Genomic DNA, 22,545 nt, shown 5'->3' with positions numbered 1-22,545 from the left:
AGGCCGCTGCTATGTGCGTTGATGGGGAGCAATAGGAAGTGAAGGAGGTTCCGCCAGGAGAAAACCCCACAAACCTCTCACTCCTCGCATCCCTCGGTCGAGCTTCCGGATGAGTTTGTTAGTCTGTCTCAGTACAGCTGATTTTCTTATTCGGAGCTCCTAAACGGGTGGAATGGTCAGCAGTAGCATCACTAGGAGGGCGTGAGCCATTTGAAGCTGAAGCTTCAGCTGAGCAAGCCTCTGCGGGGGGGCTGATTCTCAGTTTAAGGCGGACGCTAAAATGGCGGCCTTGCTTAAACGGGCAGCCAAGGAGGGGCTGACTAATAGACATCTGGGTAACGACCTTTACGTTCGTTTTCAGTGCCTGTTCCCTGGAAGTGCATGAGAAGTTGATGAAATCACGGGAGGCTCAGTTTTTGGCCAGAACGCGAAATATCAACTCCTTCACCACCCTCGATGGGGATCCAGCGAGGGGGCTTACGGAGGTTCCCCAAGCAGATAGGACGATTGCGGTGCACTCCCTGCAAAACGCCGCTGCTTGACAGGATCCCCCCCAAGGCTCCCATCCAGAGCCTGTAAGTTCTCTCCGGGCAAAAGCTTACACGGCTTCTGGACAAGCTGCGTCCACCCTGCATGCCACGGCCATCCTGTGGGTGCTCAGGCCAAGGCGTTATGAGATCTGTACGAGGGTGGTTCCAACCTAGAGCTACAGGAACTGTGTATAATGACCAATGACTCTCTCTGAGCTATGAAAGTTGCAGTGCAGGCTTTGGGAAGGGTGATGTCCACTTTGTTGGTCCAGGAGCACCACCTGTGGCTTAACCTGGCAAAAATGCGGGAAGTTTAGATGTCCGCTTCTTGAACCCCAATTTCCCAGGTCAGTCCAGCGACACCGTGACTGCCCCCTGCAGGGCTGCTGAGGCCCCGCAACAGCCAGGCCTCCGGCCAGACCTGCCCAATGATCAAAGTTCTTGCGACAAGGTGGCAACATCAGCTCGTCAATAGGTTACCTAGAACCCTTGTCAGGTTTCTAGTTTTCCTCAGACAAGCAACCCAGTGGAGGACTAACTGACCTACCCAGATCCACTCTCGACCCAGGGATGAGAGATGGATACGGCCCATTCTGACCGTCTGTCATCCGGCAGACAGTCACTGCGGGGTCAGTAAGAGCGTCCCTCCTCTCGGTTATCTTACAGCACTTTGGCCCTCCATGAGACGGCCAGATGCTGAGTTTGCAGACCAGGATGTGATGGGCACTCACCTGGTATCCCTGCATGTTGGCAAAGGCACCCTGTGTTTCTTGGGGCTTTCATCTCCAAGCATGGCGTCCTTTGCGCCATTCAGCCATGACATCCCCACTCCAGGTACGTCGAGTGTAGTTCCTCTGAGACTGCTAGCAGAGTCCCAAGATGATTGGGGCCCAATCCTTCCCGTTGACTTCTCAGGACTACCCAACTCGGGTACGCGACTAAGGTTGCGAGGCGTCCATCAAGTTCTATAGCATTCTCTTACAAAATCGGCTCAGGGCGAGAATGCTGTGGTCCTTCAAGCAGAAATCGCAACCCTCCTGGGAAAGGGAGCAATACAGCCTGTCCCCTCAGCCGAAATGAAGCAGGGGTTTGTCAGCCCCTACTTCATTGTGGCCAGGAAGGGTGGTGGACTCACACCAATTTTGGATCTGAGTTTTTTTTAATTGGGCCCTTCACAAGCTCCCGTTCAAAATATTAACTCTTAAACACACATTTCTTCATGTGTCAGGGTTCAAGATTGGTTTGTGGCATTAGACCTAAAGGACGTGTACTGTCATGTCTTGATCCTTCCAAGACTCCGTCTTTGAGGTCGGGCTCATCAGTACAAGGTTCTCCCTGCGGCCTATCCCTGTCGCCCCGCACCTTCACGAAGGTCACGGAGGTTGTCCTGGGAAGTGGGCATATGCATTCTTAGTTATCTTGGTGACTGGCTGTTCCTAGCACCCTCACGAGGTTTGGTTTGCACTCTTAGGGATGTGGTTCTCAACCACCTGGCTTGATTGGGACTTCAGGTCATCTGGGAAAAGAGTAAACTCTCCTCAGTACAGGGTTTCTCTTTTCTGTGTGGACTCGGTCACTGTGACTTCACGTCTTTCTTGAGACTGTGCATAGTCAGTGCTGAGAGCACTCAGATTCAGTGCATCGGCCCCCCTTATATGTACCAAGGCTCCTGGGGCATATGGCATCCTCAGCCGTGGTCATGCTGCTGGACCCGATGCATATGAAACCTCTTCAGCACTGACTTCATACTGAGTCCCGAGATGGGCATGGCGCCCAGGCACACATCATGTGTACAGTAGTCAACATTTGAAGTGGATCAAAACTTTTCATCAAAGTTGTCCTAAAACTAAAACAATACCCGTTCGTGTCTTAGGACAACTTCGATGAACTTCTTTGATCCACTTTAAATGTTGACTAATGTACATCACACTTTTGTGTTGCAAACCTTCAGCCCTTGGGGACACATGTGGAGCCCACCTCAGAATCCTCCCCATGTAGCACTCCCTCTGGTGATATTTCACATGTTACCTCCCTTTCGGGTAGGATGTAATCTCCATGGTGGCTTCCCTCCCTTGGGAGGAACAGCCACCGTCCCAGCATTCTCGCCAAGATTCTCAGCTGTTTTTCTACTTTTTACTATGAGGAAATGCTCCGGCTGAAGGACCTCTGCCTTATGGCAGCTCTACAGTATGAGAGCAGGTCAAGAGCAGGTCAAGGCGTTGGAAGGTCACGAAGTGGTGAGGTGCATTTACTTCACATGTTGGCTTGTTGATATCTGCGCCCCCGTTTATTCGTGATGCAGTCCAGCTGTTGTGGCTTGATGGATAGGGACCCCTAGTGTCGTACACTCGACACAACGTCGGAGTGAACAACAGATAGGGAATGTCTCGATTATGTATGGTAACCCTCGTTCCCTGATGGAGGGAACGGAGACGTTGTGTCCCTCATGCCACAACTTTGGATTGCCTCTGAGTGGGTTGAGATGCCCTCGTCTCCTCAGATCAGAACAAGTGAGCAGATGCCACGCTGGCCTGTTTATACCCTGTAAATGGAAATTTATTGTTTTAAACACAGCTAGTCATTATAAATACTGCAACCCAACCCTAACAAAAAACAAAAAAATATTTATGTCATTTTTTTATTCAAATTTTACAAATGAGGATGTTACCAAAAGGATGTTTTGGGAGCTTTTGTCAGGTTAGCTCACTTCTGGGAACAAATTTGTTCCCAAAATATGGTTAAAGCAGAAGTCCACTTCCAAAACAAAGATTCACATATAATGTACTCAGCCCCTTGTCATCCAAGTTGTTTATGTCTTTCTTTCTTCAGTCGTAAAGAAATTATGTTTTTTTTTTACGGAAAACATTTCAGCATTTTTCTCCATATAATGGACTGATATGGTGCCCCGATTTTGAACGTCCAAAATGCAGTTTAAATGCGGCTTCAAACAATCCCAAATGTGGTTGTAAACGATCCCAGCTGAGAGAGACGGGTCTTATCTAGCGTAACGATTGGTTATTTTCATAAAAATAATACAATTTATATACTTTTTAATGCCGAACACTCATCTTTTCTTACTCTTACATCTCATGTTCTCCCTCAAATTTAAAATCATCCTATATCGCTGTTTAACCTTTTTTGTTAAGGGTGTCTGATCTTCTTTGCATGTTCACTTTGCAAAGACTGGGTCGGTACTTCTGCAGCGATGTAGGATGATTTTTGAAGTTAAGGGAGTAAATACGATCAGAGTTTTTCAACATACACTAACTGTCTTGAGCCAGAATACACAGAGTTCAGGGAGAGCAAGACAAGACGAGTGTTTGAGATTGAAACATATTTAAATTGTGTTTTTTAAATGAAAATAACCAATCTTTTCGCTAGATAAGACCCTTCTTCCTCGCCTGGGATTGTTTACAACTTTTGGGATTACAACGCATTTGGGATCATTTGAAGCCGCATTTAAACTGCATTTTGGAAATTCAAAATTGGGCCACCATACCAGTCCATTATATGGAGAAAAATCATGAAATGTTTTCCTTAAAAAAACATATTTTCTTTACGACTAAAAAAAGAAAGACATAAACATCTTGGATGACAAGGGGGTCAGTACATTACATGTGAATCTTTGTTTTGGAAGTGTACTTCTCCTTTAAGTAGGTAAAACATACACGCACACACACACACACACACACACACACACACACACACACACACACACACACAAGACTCTAAAATATCTTCATTTAGAAAGCATGTTTCCGAAGTGATTTGTCATACAAACTCTGGTAGGTTTGCGGAGGGTCATGGGCTCCATCTGTTGTGTTTTTTTTTTTTTTTTTTTTTTTTTAGAAAGGTGATCTCAAACTTCAGATCACTCGTATTAGCCCACACTTTGCATATAGCTTCTGCAACTGTTGTATAATTAGTATCAACTTATAGCTCTTACATTAGTCTGAGATTTGAAGAGGTCACAGTCACCAGCATCAGGTTCCTAATTAAACTGTTCGCTGAAATTCAGCGGCTGATTATTTCTTAAGGGGTATTCAGAAGGTCATAAGAAATGTCTTTTTTTTTTTTTTTTTTTTTTTTTTTTTATGTGTGTAGACACACACATACAGTTTCTCTGAAACCCCCACCCATTTGTCAAACTCATTGCAGACATGGTCCACTGCTCTTAGCTGTATATTTAGCTTATGCTATAGCCTTCCTGTTTATGAGGACTTTTAAAGGGCATAAAATGCAATCAGGTTTTACATAGAAATATAATGCATGGTAAATTTTTAGTTCATCCATATGAATTATTGCTAAGATATTAATAACAATAAAAAAGCTTGCAGTGTGTATATTGCAATAGCATTGTTTGGCCATTAATAATGTTCATTATTAGATATTTATTTTTGCAGTACATTGATGGTTTTTAGTTTATAATGTTGGATGTTCCCAAACTAGAATTTCAAATTGAATGACAAAGGTTTGTTTGCTTTTTTTGTTTTTGTTGTTTTATTTATTTTAACTTTTCTTTGTGAATTAAATTAATTGGTGTAATACTGTATATGAAAGGCGTATTTGCTATATGGAAACTATGAATGAAAATTCTGGGCACACTTCCTATTAATATATATATATATATATATATATATATATATATAATTTGATATTCACATTGTTATTTTATGTAGCCAACAAAACAATATTATATATTATATAAATATTTGTTGTTGACTGTTGAGCTAGATGGTTCTACTTTCTCCAGCAGGAACTTTGTTCAGGCTGCATCTCATCCTAGTGGCATGTCGTGAAGTTTGGGCACAATAGCTGCCACGCTGTGTTAAATCCTTGTGTCTCTGCGGCGCTCCTGGGCGTCCCTGAGTGGGTGTCAGTCTGGCAGGAGTCCACACGTCCCGCTCAGCCTCCGCTCTCGGGTTTAAGACGGCAGAGAGGATTATGAAGCAGCAAAGCAATTTAATTTAAGTCGCCCTTATCTTTGGGAAGCGCTGAATTCACACATCAGCAGAACAGGACAGGTGTACACGTCATCCTGAGAGATGATGGACACACAGAGAGGGGAAAGCTTATTTAGGAACACTGTTTAATTCTGCTTTGGGGAGAGATCTGGGCTTTGGCAGAAATTGAAGCGCATGTCCTGCCTTTCTCATCGTTCTTGTTCGGTGTTTGTTTGATGGACTCATGAGCACTGATCTTAGGTCTGAAGATGTTTCAAAAGATTTTGACTTCCTGGTCTTAGGATGTGTTTACACACAAACATTTTTAAGTGTATTTTTCAGTTGTTTTCAATGGGAGCACCACCAATTAAATTAAAAAAAAAAAAAAAAAAAAAAAAAAACTACAGCATGATGCAATGAGCGTTTTGTTGCACTAGAATAACAGTGGCATTTGTATCTGCTTTAATCCATAATGTAGCACTGAAACCCTATTGTAATTGGTAGAATGGCCAAGAATCAGCAACCTCTACGTAAAATCAGTGATCTGTGATCAGGCAGAGCAAACCTTAAGTTGTAAAGACTTGAAACTTGGCAGGGATGGTAGTACTCACACAGTCTACAATGCCACCAATGCTTGTCCCACTCGGCCTTGACGGGGGGCGCTACAGCAATCACACACAGTACAAAATCACTCATAACTCCAAAATCGTTCATTGCAGGCTCAAGTGTCTTATGTCATTGTAATCCTTGGCTCACGCCAGACAAAATGCATGCCTCAGATTTGGTCTAAATTTTTGAGTATTTTGGATTTTTTGAAAACCCTACTTTTGTAGGTTTTTTGCCTGATCGGAACAAAACCAGTGCAGAAAGATTCTCTGGTGAGTGACTATCAATAATTATCAAAAAAAAAAAAAAAAAAAAGGTGAACTTTTGACTCACCATCACACAGGGATGCCAAAACATTTGAAAGGGGCAGGACCGCTTTTACTAAATTGGCTGTAACTTTTGAACAGAATGAGATATCACATTGAAAAAAAAAATATATAAAAATAAATAAATAATGAACTAACTGTGCAACCATGAAAATCGGTATGCACAGTCTTGGTCCAATGTGCCACAAGTGTACTTTAAGGACATTTGTGTATCTCAAAAAACATAGCTGCCATTGGCCGATGAAGTTTAAGCACCTGTTAGACAAGGTCGATAGAGATCGATCGGAATGAAAATAAAGCTGGCCGCACACTACATGATTTTAAGGCCGATTTGCACCCCTGAATGATCAGGGACCATGGCCCGATTCGAGGCTTGTCACAAAAGACTTTTTGTCCAAAAAATCCTCTCTTGTGTGCTGTCATTACCAACCCAGGCTCATTAGAAATACGTGCCTCTACATACATTTCTCCAACACCTTAATTACGTACCTTACTGCACATTTTGCAGCAGTTTCAAAGTGAAATGTCCAGAGAGTGGTACTAAAACACAAGTTCAATACGTGACCTTGGCACATTTTTATTACGTTGGTACAGGCACGTATTGCTGCATTTTTATTATGCTGCTTGAGGTATGTATTGCAGCTGTTCAGAATTCAAATATTATACAATTTTGTAATATTATAAAATATTATAATATAAAAGGTTAATACTCTGTCTTATTGGAAATATCCCCTACACCAAACCCAAACCTAAACCTAACTGATAGTGTTAACAAATGCAAAACTGATTAAAAAATGCATTTTGTGATGCAGCCGTGCTATTTTTACTTCCTTATTCAGATTTGTGCTGTTTTGTCACACCGTAGTTTAACAGGATTCGAACTAGAGCTCTTCATCACGGAAGTGCAACGCCGTATGGCGTGAGCTACATAGCAAACTGACTGTGTTAGAAAACTCATGTATATGAAGCTATATATGTGACGGCAACTTTCAAAAGTATCAAATTTCAAATCGCGCAGGATGTTAAAATTGTTTTAAAACCATAATATAATATTCAGCAGTAGTAATCGTCTGAAAATTAGGGTTTATTAATCAAAACTCTGTGTAAATCATACTATGTGTGAAAGGGAATAAAAGTTTTACTGACTCTAGCGTTTATTTTAACCAGAAACTGCAGTGATTCATACATATAGGTAAGTTTTTTTCAGGTTTGCAGAAATGTATATAGAGGCACGTATTTCCAGTGAGCCTAAGTTGGTCATTACGATTATTTACCAGACTGAGCATTCCCGACCTCAAATTGTAAATATCAAACATGCAAGCACCACTTACCGGATGTTGTGTGCTTCTATAGCTGAAACCTGGCAGCCACAAAAATGCCACGAAAGCAGAATACATCACCCATATTCTTTTTTAATACTTCGTTTTTCCACTATGAAACAGGAGAGCCAGCAGACAGTGTAGATTGTCCTTGATTTGTTTGTCTTCACTAGTCACGTTTCTCTTGCAAGTCTCTGTAAGATTGCGTGTCACTGTGAAATCGTTCCTACAGTCAACAAGTGCGTGGCCTCACAGTCTGGTCGAATCATCTAGTGTGCATGTTCAGAGGATTATAAGGCTAAAAATCGGTTGAATCTGTCTGTGGTCTCCCATGTTTTGAAATCGGTTAAGATTTGAAAATCGTCTAGTGTGCGGCCAGCCTAAGTGGGCCTGTTTGAGTCATGGCCCTAAAGGTCTGTGATAAATTTGAAAGAAATTGAGTAAACACGATAACACATTTTTCAAGGGTGTAAACGATTGTACATTGCAAGGTTTGCACACATACACATGATAACTGTCATTCTGAAAAACTCTAGAACCACTGCTGTCAATCAAATTGTTTGGTAAATGATTTAACTAGGTTTTTTGCTCGGTCTGGGAAGCTGTAGCAGGGTCTTTTAGAAAAAGAGGCCTGTGCAAATATACCCTATAAAGTCTAAACGAAAACTCAAAATTTCACAAAACCTGGTGAGCACATGCCACAGGTGATTCTAAACAAGCATGCAAAGTTTTAGGTAGGGGTGGGAATCTTCAGGCACTTCATGATCTGATCAGATTCTGATTCTGTGAGTCACGATTTCAAAACGATTCTTGATCTACATTTTTTCCCCAATTAATTCTTCTGCTGTGCAAATACAACTTTACATTTTAACCAAAATTGCAGTTTCTATGCTTTTTGTTTATAGTTGGAATCTCTGTATGACAGTACTGCCATCTTAAATGTAGGGGTGTGAATCTTCACTGGTTTCACGATTCAATTCAGTTACGATTTTCATTATCAACTCAATATCACTGTCATGAATCTGGTCGGTGACCTGTGGTCCACTCACCACCAGATGTCGCTCTCGCTCCATCATATTACACAGACTGTTGCATTGCACCCTGGACTACTACTCCCATCACCCATCATGCTGATGCCACGGAGACGTTTGCTGCCCGCACTGACACTAGTGGTGGGTCCAGCACGCTGGCCATCATGATAGGCCGTGATCTTGGGGTGTCCGACGAGACATGGCGATGCTCTGGGCGGTCAGACGAGACATGGCGAGGCTCTGGGCGGTCGGACGAGACATGGCGAGGCTCTGGGCGGTCGACGAGACGTGACTTGACTCTGGGCCGTCGGACGGGACGTGACTTGACTCTGGGCCGTCGGACGGGACGTGACCTGACTCTGGAACAGCAGCAATAACTTGACTTGGCTCATGAAGATCAGCTGTGACTTGACCAGGCTCATGGAGATCAGCTGTGGCTTGACCTGGTTCGTGGAGATCGGCTGTGACTTGACTTGGTTCGTGGAGGCCGGCTGAGGCCTGACTTGGCTCATGGAGACCAGCTGTGGCTTGACCTGGCTTCTGAAGATCTGTAGTGACTTGACCTGACTCACGGAGATCAGCGGTGACTTGACTTGGCTTGTGAGGATCAGTAGTGACCTGACTTGACTCATGGAGATCAGCAGTGACTTGACCTGGCTCATGGAGATCAGTGGTGACTTGACTTGGCTCGTGGAGATCAGTAGTGACCTGACTTGGCTCGTGAAGATCAGCAATGACTTGACTTGACTCATGGAGATCAGCAGTGACTTGACTAGGCTCATGGGGATCAGCAGTGACTTGACTTGACTTATGAGGATCAGCGATGGCGTGACTTGGTTCGTAGAGACCAGCTGTGACTTTACTTGACTCAGGAATGACAGGTCTGACTTGGCTTGACTCAGGAACCACGGCTGTGACTTTGCTTGACTCAGAAACCACGGCTGTGACTTTGCTTGACACAGGAAACACAGCTTTAACTTGATTTGCCTTAGGAAGAGCAGCTCTGACTTGACTTGACGCAGGAAACACAGCTCTAACTTGACTTGACACAGGAACAGCAGCTGTAGCTTGACTTGACTCTGGAACAACAGCCGTAGCTTGACTTGACACTGGAACAGCAGCTGTAGCTTGACTTGACTCTGGAGCAGCAGCTGTAGCTTGACTTGACTCGGGAAACACAGCTGCAACTTGACTTGACACAGGAAACGCAGCTTTAACTTTGCTTGGTGCTGGAGTAGCAGCTGTGACGTATCAGAGCTCCATTTTGGCCGCCATTTTGTGAGCGCGCACCGGCGCGTCCGCCATCTTGCGGACGGGCACCGCTGTCGCCGCCATAGTATGAACGCGCTCCGGCATGGCCGCCATTTTGCGTGCGGGTTGCAAGGCCGGCATCACTGCGGTGTCACGTTGCTCCTCCGCGACACCCACAGTAAATGATGAGCCCACAGACAGTAATGCAATGTCCATGAAAGCACCCAGAGATGAGCGCGGGCCCTCGCATCTCAACCTCGCCTTTAAAGGCTCATTAACGCCATCGCAGAAAATCTCAATGATAATACAGTCCGGGAGGGTAGAATAGTTTGATATGGCCAGAAATTCACAGATATATTGCTTGAGTGTGCGTGGTCCTTGTCTTAACCTGAATAGAATCTGATCTGAGTCCATACCTGTCGAATGTCTGGGGGTGAAGCTGCTGGATCCTGTTGGGACGGAGTATTCTGTAACGTTGAGTGAGAGGCGAGCGGATCCATATGCAAGCTTTTATTCAAACGACGAGACAAAGACATGGTCAGACAGGCAGGGTCAGAACAGTAGCAAACAGGAATAACAAAGGCGAGGCGTGGGGATAGTCCGTGTAGCAGGCGTGGGTCGGTCCGTGGCGAACGTAATCCGTTAGGGGGCAAAGCAGAGGGATAGTCCAAACAAACACGCGAGTAGACCATAGGCAGGCGGCGAGACAGACGAGACGAGATGGCCAGGCAAGAAAGCTATACACGGGGAACTCGGAAACTCGGGAACTGGGGAACTAAGGGACTAGAAACTAGGAACTAGGGAACACGGGAACTAGGAAAACAACAATAACCACAATGATAATCACAATACTCCGTGAACACAGAGAGAAAGTCCGGGGCTTTTATAGGGCGCCTGATTGGTCACAGGTGTCGACGCAATCAGCGTGATGGTTGATGGGAGTAGTAGTCCGGGGTGCAATGCACCAGTCTGTGTAATATGATAGTTAGATTATATAAGCAGGCTACTTTTTAAAATAACTGCTTATTTAAAAATGTGCTTATTTCTTTAAGTATCCGAAAATGTACAGACAATAGTCACTAGCGTTCACGCGTGCCATATGCGGGGGGAAAAAAACAAGCTGTAATAATCAGAATCAATTCAGAATCATTGCAGGTAGAACCTCGATGCATCTGAGAATCGATTTTTTCTCCCACCCCTAGTTTTAGGATGATTGGACCATATCTGGCGCTTTAACACCATGTCTACACTGAACGCGACAGTTGTTGTGCCGCGTTGCAACAGCTAAAGTCTGTCTACACTGGACGCGACAAAGCGACCATTGCAAATCATTTGAAGTTTGCGTGAGCATGTCATAAATTTAATTTGCTGTTTGCTGTCGGGGATTTACCAAAAACCAGTGTAGACAGCATCACAGATTATAATGGGTTTTTTTGCCGCGCCGGCAAAAAACAAAACAACATATTTCTATGATAAATTACCTGGATTTGTCAAAAATGTTTTTTAAAATCTTTAATTTTGGTGGTTACAGGCTTGCTAAATAATATGTAATGTCTTTTTTTCATATGTGCTTAAATACCCTAAAGTGCTTTAATCGCTGCTTGCAGCTATATTTTATTTGTTTTATTGCTAACACTTTATTTTGATAGTCCACTTAAGACATTCTACTAACTATAAGTAATTTTACAACTCCATGTCAACTAGCAGTCATTAGAGTATTAGCAGACTGTCTGCTTAATATCTGCTAACACTTTATTTTGATGGTTCCCTAATAGACATTTTACTAACTATAGGTAACTTTGCATGTCAACTTATTCTTCTAAACCTAGCCCTCTATAAGTCTACTTTAGTGAGAATTAGTTGACATGCAGTTGCAAATTAATGACCATTAGTTGACATGTAGTTGAAAAGTCACACTATTTCAGTCACATTTTTCACCAATTCTCAATTAATTCTCACTATTAACTATGAACTATGACTTTTGCCTTAATAAACTCAAAATTTGCTGCTTATTAATAGTTAATAAGGTACTAGTTAGGTATGGTGTAGAATTTAGGGATCTAAAATCTAGAATAAAGCATTAATATGTTCTTTGTAAGTATTAATAAACAGCTAATATGCTAGTAATATGCATGCTAATTAGCATCTAGTTAATAGTCCCTAAACATTGTCCCTGAAATAAAGTGTTACCATTGTTTTTTAAGTGTAGAATGTCATAGAATGTTGTGTGCTGTCCTTGAAGATCATAAGATAAATGTGGCCCTTTTTTTTTTTTTCTTCCCCTGTGTTTTTGCTATAGGAAGCAGTTTTGTGGTGAGCATGGGGAGTTATCTGGATGTCTCCAACTGGTTAAATCCAGCCAAACTGACCCTGTACTACCAGACTAACACCTCCACCCAGTGGGTGAGAGACTACTGCGGCCAGAGAACGACTGACCCCTGCGAACAGCTCTGTGACCAGGACACCGGTGAGTGCACGAGCCTACCTTCAGATAAACTTAATTTAGTATACAGTTGAGGGTCAAAAGTTTATATTCCCCTTTTAGAATCATTAAAAATGTTAATCATTTTATCAAAATAAGAGGGATCATACAGAATGCATGTTGTTGTTTATTTAGTACTGAACTGAATAAGATATTGTACATTAAAGATGTTTACATATAGTCCACAAGAGAAAATAATAGTTGAATTTATAAAAATGAAAACAAAAAAAAAAACAAAGTTGATATCCCCTTGATTCTTAATGCTGTGTTCTTACCTGAATGATCCACATCTGTTTTGTTTTGTTGTTTTTGTGTATTTGAACCCTTTCCAACAATGGCTGTATGATTTTGAGATCCATTTTTTTTCACACTGAGGACAACTGAGAGACTCATATGCAACTATTACAGAAGGTTTACACACTCACTGATGCTCCAGAAGAAAAAAAAAAAACAATGTATTAAGAGCTTAATGGAAATGAGTACAGAATAGAATTTTTTTTGTTTTTGTTTCTTATTTTACCTAAATATCAGATTTTTTTTTTTTTCCATTTAGTACTGCCTTTCAGAAGCTACAGAAGCTCCCAGAAGACAAAATAAGTTAAATTTACCCTGATCTTCAAAATCAAAATGTTTTCACCCCCCGGGTGAAACCAAGTCATTTTTATAAATTCAACTATTATTTTTTTTTAATTTGGACTATATGTAAACATCTTTTATGTGAAATATCTTATTTAGGTCAGTACTAAATAAACAATATGCATTTTGTATGATCCGTCTTTTTTTGGTAAAATAATTAACATTTTGTCAAATGTATATATAAAAATTATAAAAATTCTATTTATTTATTTATTTTATTTTTTTTTCCGCTGGCTGGTCCCCACTATTTCAAAAATTGCAGGTTTTACTATCTTTTATATGACCAAAAGTCTCTACAATGGAGGATAAACCTGTACACACACATACAGTATTGAGGCCTGATTGCTTCACTTATGAGGAAACACATTTATTTGCTCATGACCTTCTGTGGTAATCTGTAGCTCAAGGTCTCAGTCAGGTTGAGTCGGTTTGCACGGCGTCAGTGTGATAAGGCGTGCCAAAGCCTGGGGATCGTGGGAATAACACAAGCCCGCTGTGACGTCTCCGGCCCAGGGCTTATGAGCATCACGCTTGACATTTACAGTTATTGTCTAGAATCTGTCTCTGTAGCTGCTCTTTTGTAGTATAGTCAGGACCCAGGAACACATGGTGCTCTTTAGACTGATGAATGGGGTGAAAGTACAGACATTTGATTGTGACATAATGATAGATGAATAAACAACATACAAGAGTTATTCTTAAAGGCATAGTTCACCCAAAAATGAAAATAAAAACAAAACAGTGGACAGTAGCCACTGACTTCCATAGTAATACATTAAAAAATACACTGGAAATCAAAGGCTATTGTCAGATGTTTAGTTAGCCATTAACCATAATTGCAATTAAATGAAAATGTGGTCACACATTATTTTAAGGTCCATTTCTCACTACAACAAACCATTTACTGTGACTTTTGCCTCAATAATCTCCTAATTTGCTGCTTGTTATTAATAATTAGTAAGGTAGTTGTTAAATTCAGGTATTGGGTAGGATTAGGGATGCAGAATATGTGCTTTATATGTACTAATAAACAGCTAATATGCTAGTAATATGCATACTAATAAGTATCTAGTTAACAGTGTGAATTGGTCCCTATACTAGTGTTTCCGAAAATGCACTACAGATTAAATGTATATTAAATGCAGTTATTTTGTTTTATTTTTTTTTATTTTTTTTTTTTTGACCCACTTAAGTAGGACATAAGTAAATACAATAATTTCATAATTACTTCTATTGTGATGTGTCTAAAGTGTACTGCTGAATGTACCAACAAGCATTTATGATAATGTATGAATTTGTGCATTTATGATATAAATGATTTAAAATGTACTTTAAAATAAAAAAAAAAAATAATAATTAGATATTATTAGATGTTATGTGTTGAGAAACATGATACTTTTAAGGTTTAAAATACACTACAAGTGCACTTTAAATGCATTTAAGCACACTTCTCTTCCAGAGGGGAAATTACATTGACAGAGTTCACTTTTTAGAGGAGGGACAATGATTCTGTCTCATGCTAACATGTAATATTTGAGTGTCGCAGTTATACTGAACTGTACGTCCATGACAGAATTGTAGTTGAAAATATCATGTTTTAAGTGTGTATGCATGCTGCTCTTTGAGTTTGTTTCCTGTAAACATGTTTCCCATTTGTTTATATAAACTGAAATTCAATTACTGTCTGTGGTAATAAACAGCATGGAGCAGATGATGTCTGTGTTGCTGAACCCACAGTACTCTTTTTGTTGTTTGGCCTCAGTCATTATAAATGTCTTTGAATATAGTTCATCGTATAGGTCTGTTGCCAGCATTTATTTTTAAACACAGTGAATAATAGAGCTCCTCCATGAAAGCTCCAAATTCGAAGCCAGTGTTGTGTGACCTGACATTTAGATGCATTATCTACTTCTTCTTATTCTCTTTTAACTGGCCTTAAAGTAGGAGAAAATAAGAGAATGATTCTGTACCGGAGTATGAACCTGTACTGGATTATATCCCTTCTGCATTTAGCACATAATGTCGCATGAGATCACTAATGCACAGTCAATAGTGATGCATGAAGCCACCTCAATAAACACAGAAGATTAGATTTATAAATGTGAAGGTGAATCTGGAAACCAAGAGGAACGGCAATCTGAAAAAGTGCCGCATAAGCTGAGTGTCAGTGTGTGTGTGTGTGTTAGAAGAGGAAAAGAGCATTTGAAAGACAGAAAGAAAAGATGCATAATGCTATTACCAAGGTGAAATACAGTTAAACTATGCTATGTTATGTGTCACAAAGAAAGGACAAAAGTTTGTTATTTGTTGGGTCATACTTTAGTTTGGAGGCAGTTCTTTATTAACTGTGACTTTTGCCTCAATAAATTCCTAATTTGCTGATTGTTAATTGTTAGTAAGTTAGTAGTGTTTAGATATGGGGTGAATTAAGGGATCTAAAATATCCTCATGCAGAATAAGACATTAATATGTGCTTTATAAGTACTAATAAACAATCAGTTTGCTAGTAAGATGCATGCTAATAACTTTTTCTTTCGCTAATAACAAATTAGTTTTTCTGAGCTCTGCTTGCCCCGCCCCTCTCTTCTCTCTGTGGAGTGGAAAAAAAAAAAAAAAAAAAAAAAAAAAAACTTGTACTCACTTCTGCTGTAGGTGAAGCTGGATCACGAATGATTTGTGCGAACATAGACACATTTATGTAGATCAGGAGGTGCATTCCCTTCACAAACAAACGTAATCCACTGCATCTTCAGCGGCTCAGATGTCGGGGGTAAATGACGACCACTATGTTCATTATTACATCCAGCAACACAACACCTCAATCGCACATTTGAATATATTCTTGTCTAACTTAGGGGTAGATTTGTACATACACTGCCAACACACATTAATGTTCAAACAACATGTAAAAGTGGACTTTGCATCCGATGACCCCTTTAAACATTTACTTAATAAAAACACTGAAAAAGTGTCATTAATGCTTGACACATTATAAAACACAATGGTATATACATTCATGACACCATTAACTATGTTTCTGTCCAAAGATACAAATTTAATTTAAGCGCAGAATTAGAATATGGCATAAAACATTTGAGAATAAAGCAGTGTTTCCATCCCATGTTTTCCAGAAAACAAAATTGTCACTTTCTGGGAAACTGGTGCAAAATATCAATAATAAAAATGAAAGTTGCTGTAACCGGGGAAGCCTGTGGGTCTTTTTTCATACATAATAAATGACTTGTGCCTCAGAGCGACACAGAGGAAACGCAGTCATGTTATCTTGCGTTCAGATGCCTGATGTTTGGGAACGTGATGGTGTGAGACAGTTCTGGAATGTGATTATATCAAATCATTTTGATGACAGGCTTCTGTTGAGGACTTTGCCATCTGTTGAGGCAAAGTCACATTCATTTTTTGATGCACATCAAGGAATTAATTATTATTATTATTTTTTTTTATGTGTTTCCATTGTAGGATATTTGCATGTCATAATATTGGATACAAAAAAAAAAAAAAACTGAAAATGCTAAATAAGTGTCTTCAAAAGAGTCAGCAAAAGCGTTTCACACTCGCACACCACATTTTAGAATCTGTTTGCTTTTTGGCCTTTCCATTCAGCATTTTTATGAGATATATATATAACTACGGTAAGCCTTTAGGGTAGCACTTTAGTATAGGGAACAATTCTCACTATTAACTAGTTACTTATTAGCATGCCTATTATTAACATATTGGTTGTTTACTAGTACTTATAAAGGACCTACTCAGCATGACCATATTCTACATCCCTAATCCTACCCAATACCTACTTAGCAACTACCTTACTAACTAATAACAAGCAGCAAATTAGGAGCTTATTGAGGCATAAGCCATAGTTAATGGTTTGTTAATAGCAGGAACTGGACTTTAAAATAAATGTGACTGTTATGTAACCATAACTACTTATAAAGCACAACTCCCTCACATCTTCAGCACTCATACATCCCTTTATAAGATCTGTACTACCACTGAACTTAACTGTGGGAACCAGGCACTTCTTACTATACTCCTCCTCTAGCAACATCATAACATTTTGAATGCTGTTAGATTCAAAATGATTGATTTGGTCCCATGAGACCAGAGTATGAATACCCAGAAGTCTATATTTGCAAATATAAGCCTTGGAAAAGGTTAAATGAGCTTATTGCACTTTGGCTACAGTAGGTAGTTCCAGTGTGATAAACAACCACACTTTTCACTTCTGTTCAAGACACTTATTTATTTATTTATTTATTTTTCCAAAATGAAAGCTTAAAGTGAAGACCTGATTATTTCAATTTTTTTTTTTTTAATTTCTGCAGTACTTTTGCTGCATTTTCACGCCATGGTCTGGTTTTCCTCTTGTGCCGCTGTCCTCTTTTGTTTAAAGAAATAAATCTCTTGAGATGATTCTCTGCCAAGTAGTTCCATTGTTGTCAGCTTTAAGTCTGAGAATGGTTCAGTGGGCTATGTAACACTTCTAATTGTCAAGAAATGACTCCTCTTTAACTGTTTTGGTTCAGCATGCTCACCTGTTGATTCAAATTGCCTTTTAATTTGCATCAGAAACAAATGTTTAGATTTTAGAGTTTTCTTTAGATTAGAAGATTTTATTTTACTGAATAATTTCCACATGCTCCTTTGTTAACTGATCAAGCAGACTTACTGGAACATATCTCCAGATAACCCTATTAAGTATCCTAAGTAAAGAGTAATTGGTGAATTTGTTAAGTTTCAGAAAATATGTACTCATTTATGCTGAGTACTGTAAATAGTGCTCAATTATTAATAGTGGTTCTTATTATCATTGTTGAAAATAGTTTTTGCTGCTTAGTAGTTTTGTGGAACAGCATTTACTTTCAGTTTTGAAATACGTAACACACGCTGGATTAAGTTTTATTTATTTATTTATTTACTTACTTACTTACTGCAGTATCTGAAAAGCATATTAGAATGATTTCTGAAGGATAATGTGAGTCTGAAGTCTGCAGTAATGATGCTGAAAATCCAGTTTTGCATCATAGGAAAACAGCTATTTTAAATTGTAATAATATTTTACAATATTTCTGTTTTCACTGTCATTTTTAATAAATAAATGCAGCCTTAGTGAGCAGAAGAGACTTCTTTTGAAAATATTATGCCACACTTATATTTCAAATTTGACCAGTTAGCTCTTTTGTTACCAGTCTTTTTCAAAGTTGGTTTCCAGTACCTTGAGCAGTATTTTAGCAGTGAGTGTTCTGCAGGCTGCAGTGCTTCTCATATAAATGGCAAGGTGCTCATCCTCGCTAGAGAGGTTACGGGCTGACGGTGTGACAAGGTCTGCTGTCGAATTTCAAATCGATCCTAGCAGGCACTAGAGAGTCTATCAGAGGTGTGACTGTGGGAGGACTCGAGAATGTTGAATATCAGTCAGGCTCTCTGCGTTTTGGATGAGCTGAACAGGTATGATTGCACACGCTGGGAGGATGGCCAGTAGTCCGTTTCAACAGTCGAGACGAGAGCAGGACAAAGATTGTACCAGAATCTGAGGCTCTGTCCCAAGTGTCACCTGCAGTAATGCTTACAAGATCAACAAGATCATTGGTTTGATTTCCAGGAAAAATGCATCATGATAAAATGTAGACTACAGTTATATTGTCTTTCTCCAGTGTCTGCACTATTTCTCCCCAGGAGTTATGATCAATAAAAATGTCTTCATGTTTTTTTAAACTATAGTGGCAGGTCGCTTCTAACCTCAGTTATTTTAAGGCTTTTGTTGTGGCAGTTTCTAGTAGTTTGTTGTTGTTCGTTCTTCTTCTTCTTCTTCTGCTTCTTCTGTGGGACCAGCATTGCCACCTTGTGGACTCATGTATTTCTGCAAATAATACTAGGCACATTAGCAAGCTGAGCATACAGACCATGTGCTGTTAGAAAAGATGGGCTTCACATCTGCAGTGGTCAACCACATCTGCTGAAGCTACTGATTATGTATATTCACAAAATTTTTGATTGGATTTAGCTGTATATTATAGTGTACATCATGACTATAAAACAGACTTGCATATGCATGGATTGCCATTTAATCACTGTATTTACAATGTATAACTGCGGCCTACTCTTGTTTATGTGAGCTTTTCAGTCTAGATTTATCACTAACCATTTCAGCTTTTTTAGATGGTGCACATTAAATATGATGGAATAATGCTGTTATAAAGTAAACTGAATATATACAATTTCCACATTATATCAATCCATGCACTGTTCAAATTACCAGGATTTAACAGCATTTTTTTTTTTTTGCAATAAAATAATTTATACAGATTTTTACACTGAAATCAATGCAACACAATAAATTACAATAAAATTAATTAATTCATTTGAAATAAATTTACATTTAATATATGCATCTTTAAATATATTAGTAATTTATTTAAATATATTTAATCTATGTTAATATATTTAATCTATGTTTTTGTTTTGTTTTGTTTTTTTTCCCTTCATTTTTTTTAAATTGACTTTTAAATCAATGAACACATGGCGATCTGCATTTTACATACTGGATCATGCAGGGTATTTATGAGTCTTAAATGACATTTTCTCAACAAGAAGGTGGAAGAGGCTTCTCATGAAGGCCGCAGGAGTCAATGGTTCGGAGAGCAATCAAAAGTCTATTCAGCGTTTGTGGAGTGATGGTGTGGAATCAGTGATTTGCCTGATGCCAGATGCTTTTTTTCCCCCCATATTTAAGCGTTGAGGATGGCACTGGAGCTCTAGAGATATTGTTATGTTAATGCGAGAGAGTTCTAATCTCTCCGGTTCTGTACAGAGAGCGATTTTGAGCTTAGCATCAGCTGAACGCTCGGTCAAGAGCTGATGCGTTACTCTCTTCATCTTGTACTAGTTGAGTCCTCTTAGAATCTCTATTTCATCTGCTCACTCAGCCATTTACACCAGACTCTGGGCTTGCAAAATCATGTCTAATCAGAACAGGAGCAGAATAAAGAGACAGGAGAGGTGAGTTGACAGATGGCGCTGTCACTGGTTCGTTGCTTCAACTTTTGTTGTAGTTTCTCAATGTACCTTGTATAGATAGCAGAGTGTTTGATTACCATATGTACATTTACTGTACAATGGGATTCTTTTTCACTTTAGCATGCATGAAAGCAGCAGACACATCGCAGTACAAGAACATGCAGCTGAAACAGAGCATGAATCAGAATTCAAAGGGATAAATACACACACACACACACACACACACACTCGGATTGTATAAGATTAAATAACAATTTCTTACTATTTATCATGCATTATTAAAATGCTGTCTTTTTGAATGTTTCATATGAACTCCCTATTGACCACACTGTAATTAATCTTCTCTCAGAACATAACTATTAAAAAAAGCAGCTCACTGTAAATCTTGTCATAACTCATAAATCTGCATTACATATAGCAGTAGTATGCTTTATAGTCCAAGTAATGTCTATAGTATTTTAATAGCCATTAAGAGAGCACGGGGGGTTGTAATATTATTGCAGTAGTTAAATACAACAATATTTGTGCAGTGTTTGGAAACAGTGGCAAAAAGCAAATGAACTGCAGACTAATCAGCTCTGAGTTCTCAGCCAAATGGAACAATGATCACAATAATGGTGCATCAAACAAAACTGTTCACTGTTCATTTCAACTGTTTATCACACAGTGCAGTGTGTTTATGTTTTTTGTTTATATATTTATTGTGCTTTGTGAAGGACATTGAGTTGGCCTGGTCAATGGATGGTTAAACAATTTACTATGAGTTAACCCATAATATCACAGCAAACTGAAAATCTCATTTAAACATCAAAATACATAGAAAGCTTACAGGACATTTAAAAACTGAATCAAAGGAACATTTTTGACTAAAGTAATATTTTGAATAAATATTAATGTTCTGCACTATTTCTAGATTATTAACTCAAGCAAGAAAATTGATCATATGACTCCTTTATACAGGAGGAGGTCAGATACGTTGAGATCTCTGTGCCAAGAAACCAGAAGTTGGTGACCATTTCCACTATTTATTAATTACAGTATCTATTGCAATTGAGCATGTTGCAAAATGTCAGTGAGTAATAGTCATGTAAATGAAGAGTTCAGATGCAAAACCCTCTAAAAGCCACCTTGATGATGCTAAGTGAATGCTCTCAACACATAGTATACATCCATCAAATACTTTTGCTTCAAACTCGCTAAATCCCAGCCTCAGCCCAATCAGGAGTGCCAGTACTTAGGTAGAAACCTATACATAGGAGTCTGATAAAAATACTTATTTTAAAGAAAAACGTCAGATGGATTTAGAGGCTTTTAAACTCTTCAAATGTTCAGTAGCTAAACATTTAGTGTTCAAAAATGTTGCAGTGTGGTTACATGCATTTTCATGCATTTTTACATGCATAAATCACCACTTATTGTACACAAGTAGGGTTTACTTTGTGCTTTGAAAATAAAATCATTTTTTTAACAAAGGATTTATTTTTTGTGAGATAAACAAACTCAAAGTGCCTTCACAGCTGACCCTTGTGAAACTAAACACTTAATTTGGCCCGTGCTGTTCATCAGTGGTGAAAGTTTCTATCTAAAGCATGGTGGCTGATGAGGTACTGTTGCTGTTTAACACAGTTAATATTTCTTGTTTTGTGATATATCTTGTCTGTTTCAAATCAGCTTTTAATTAGTAGTTTCACATACCTAGATTCCAGCCGTGCATTAACAGCTGAAACAACTTGCAGAGCAGTTTTGTGTAATAACAGTATGTTTCTGATCTAACCACAGTCTTTATTCTTCACCACAATGGAAACCTCCTATTAACATTGTGGAAGATCATTTAATTGCTTTGAGGCAATGAATGTGCTCAGATTCTCTGAGTGTATTCAACTTGTTTACAACATGCACTTGTACTGTATTTAATACTTATTAAAGAGGAAAGGGAAAATGTGTGATATTCATGTTGTGACATGAGCATTTAAATGCCATCTCTTATCTTTCTGTGCACACAGTGTGAGCACTAAGCTTTGGAATCTGGAGGGTCCTTAAGAAGATGCACAACATGCATTAAAATCATTAAACTTAAAATATTTCAGGCCAAGCACCACCGCTTAGCTCCGTGTGCCATGATTACAAGTAGAAATGTCTGCATTACATTATAAAATACCTAATGAAAGTCTTTATGTTCATCAAGGACTCATGAATGAATGAACGAATGAATGACAGTTTACACAAAAATATGAAGCAGCACTCCTGTTTGCAAAATTGATAATACATTTTCTAGAGCAGCAAATCAACAGATTACAATGATTTTGAAGGACACTGAAAACTGGAGTAATGTGGCTGAAAATGCAGCTTTGCATCACAGGAATAAATTACATTTTAAAATATATTG

At 39.2% G+C, this 22,545-nt stretch overlaps 1 protein-coding gene across 1 annotated transcript in view; it reads left to right on the top strand.

Annotated features, from left to right (window-relative positions):
- Window positions 1-22,545, top strand: part of LOC127165710 (astrotactin-2-like) — a 565,932-nt gene that overhangs the window by 278,426 nt on the left and 264,961 nt on the right. Inside the window, 1 exon segment of the mRNA XM_051110581.1 lies at window positions 12,306-12,473. Within this exon segment, the coding sequence (XP_050966538.1) occupies window positions 12,306-12,473 (168 nt within the window).

Source organism: Labeo rohita, chromosome 5 (genome assembly GCF_022985175.1).
Source record: "Labeo rohita strain BAU-BD-2019 chromosome 5, IGBB_LRoh.1.0, whole genome shotgun sequence".
NCBI classification, from domain to species: Eukaryota; Metazoa; Chordata; class Actinopteri; order Cypriniformes; family Cyprinidae; genus Labeo; species Labeo rohita.
The sequence above is the reverse complement of the archived record's forward strand: the minus strand, read 5'-3'. Positions and strand labels throughout refer to the sequence as shown.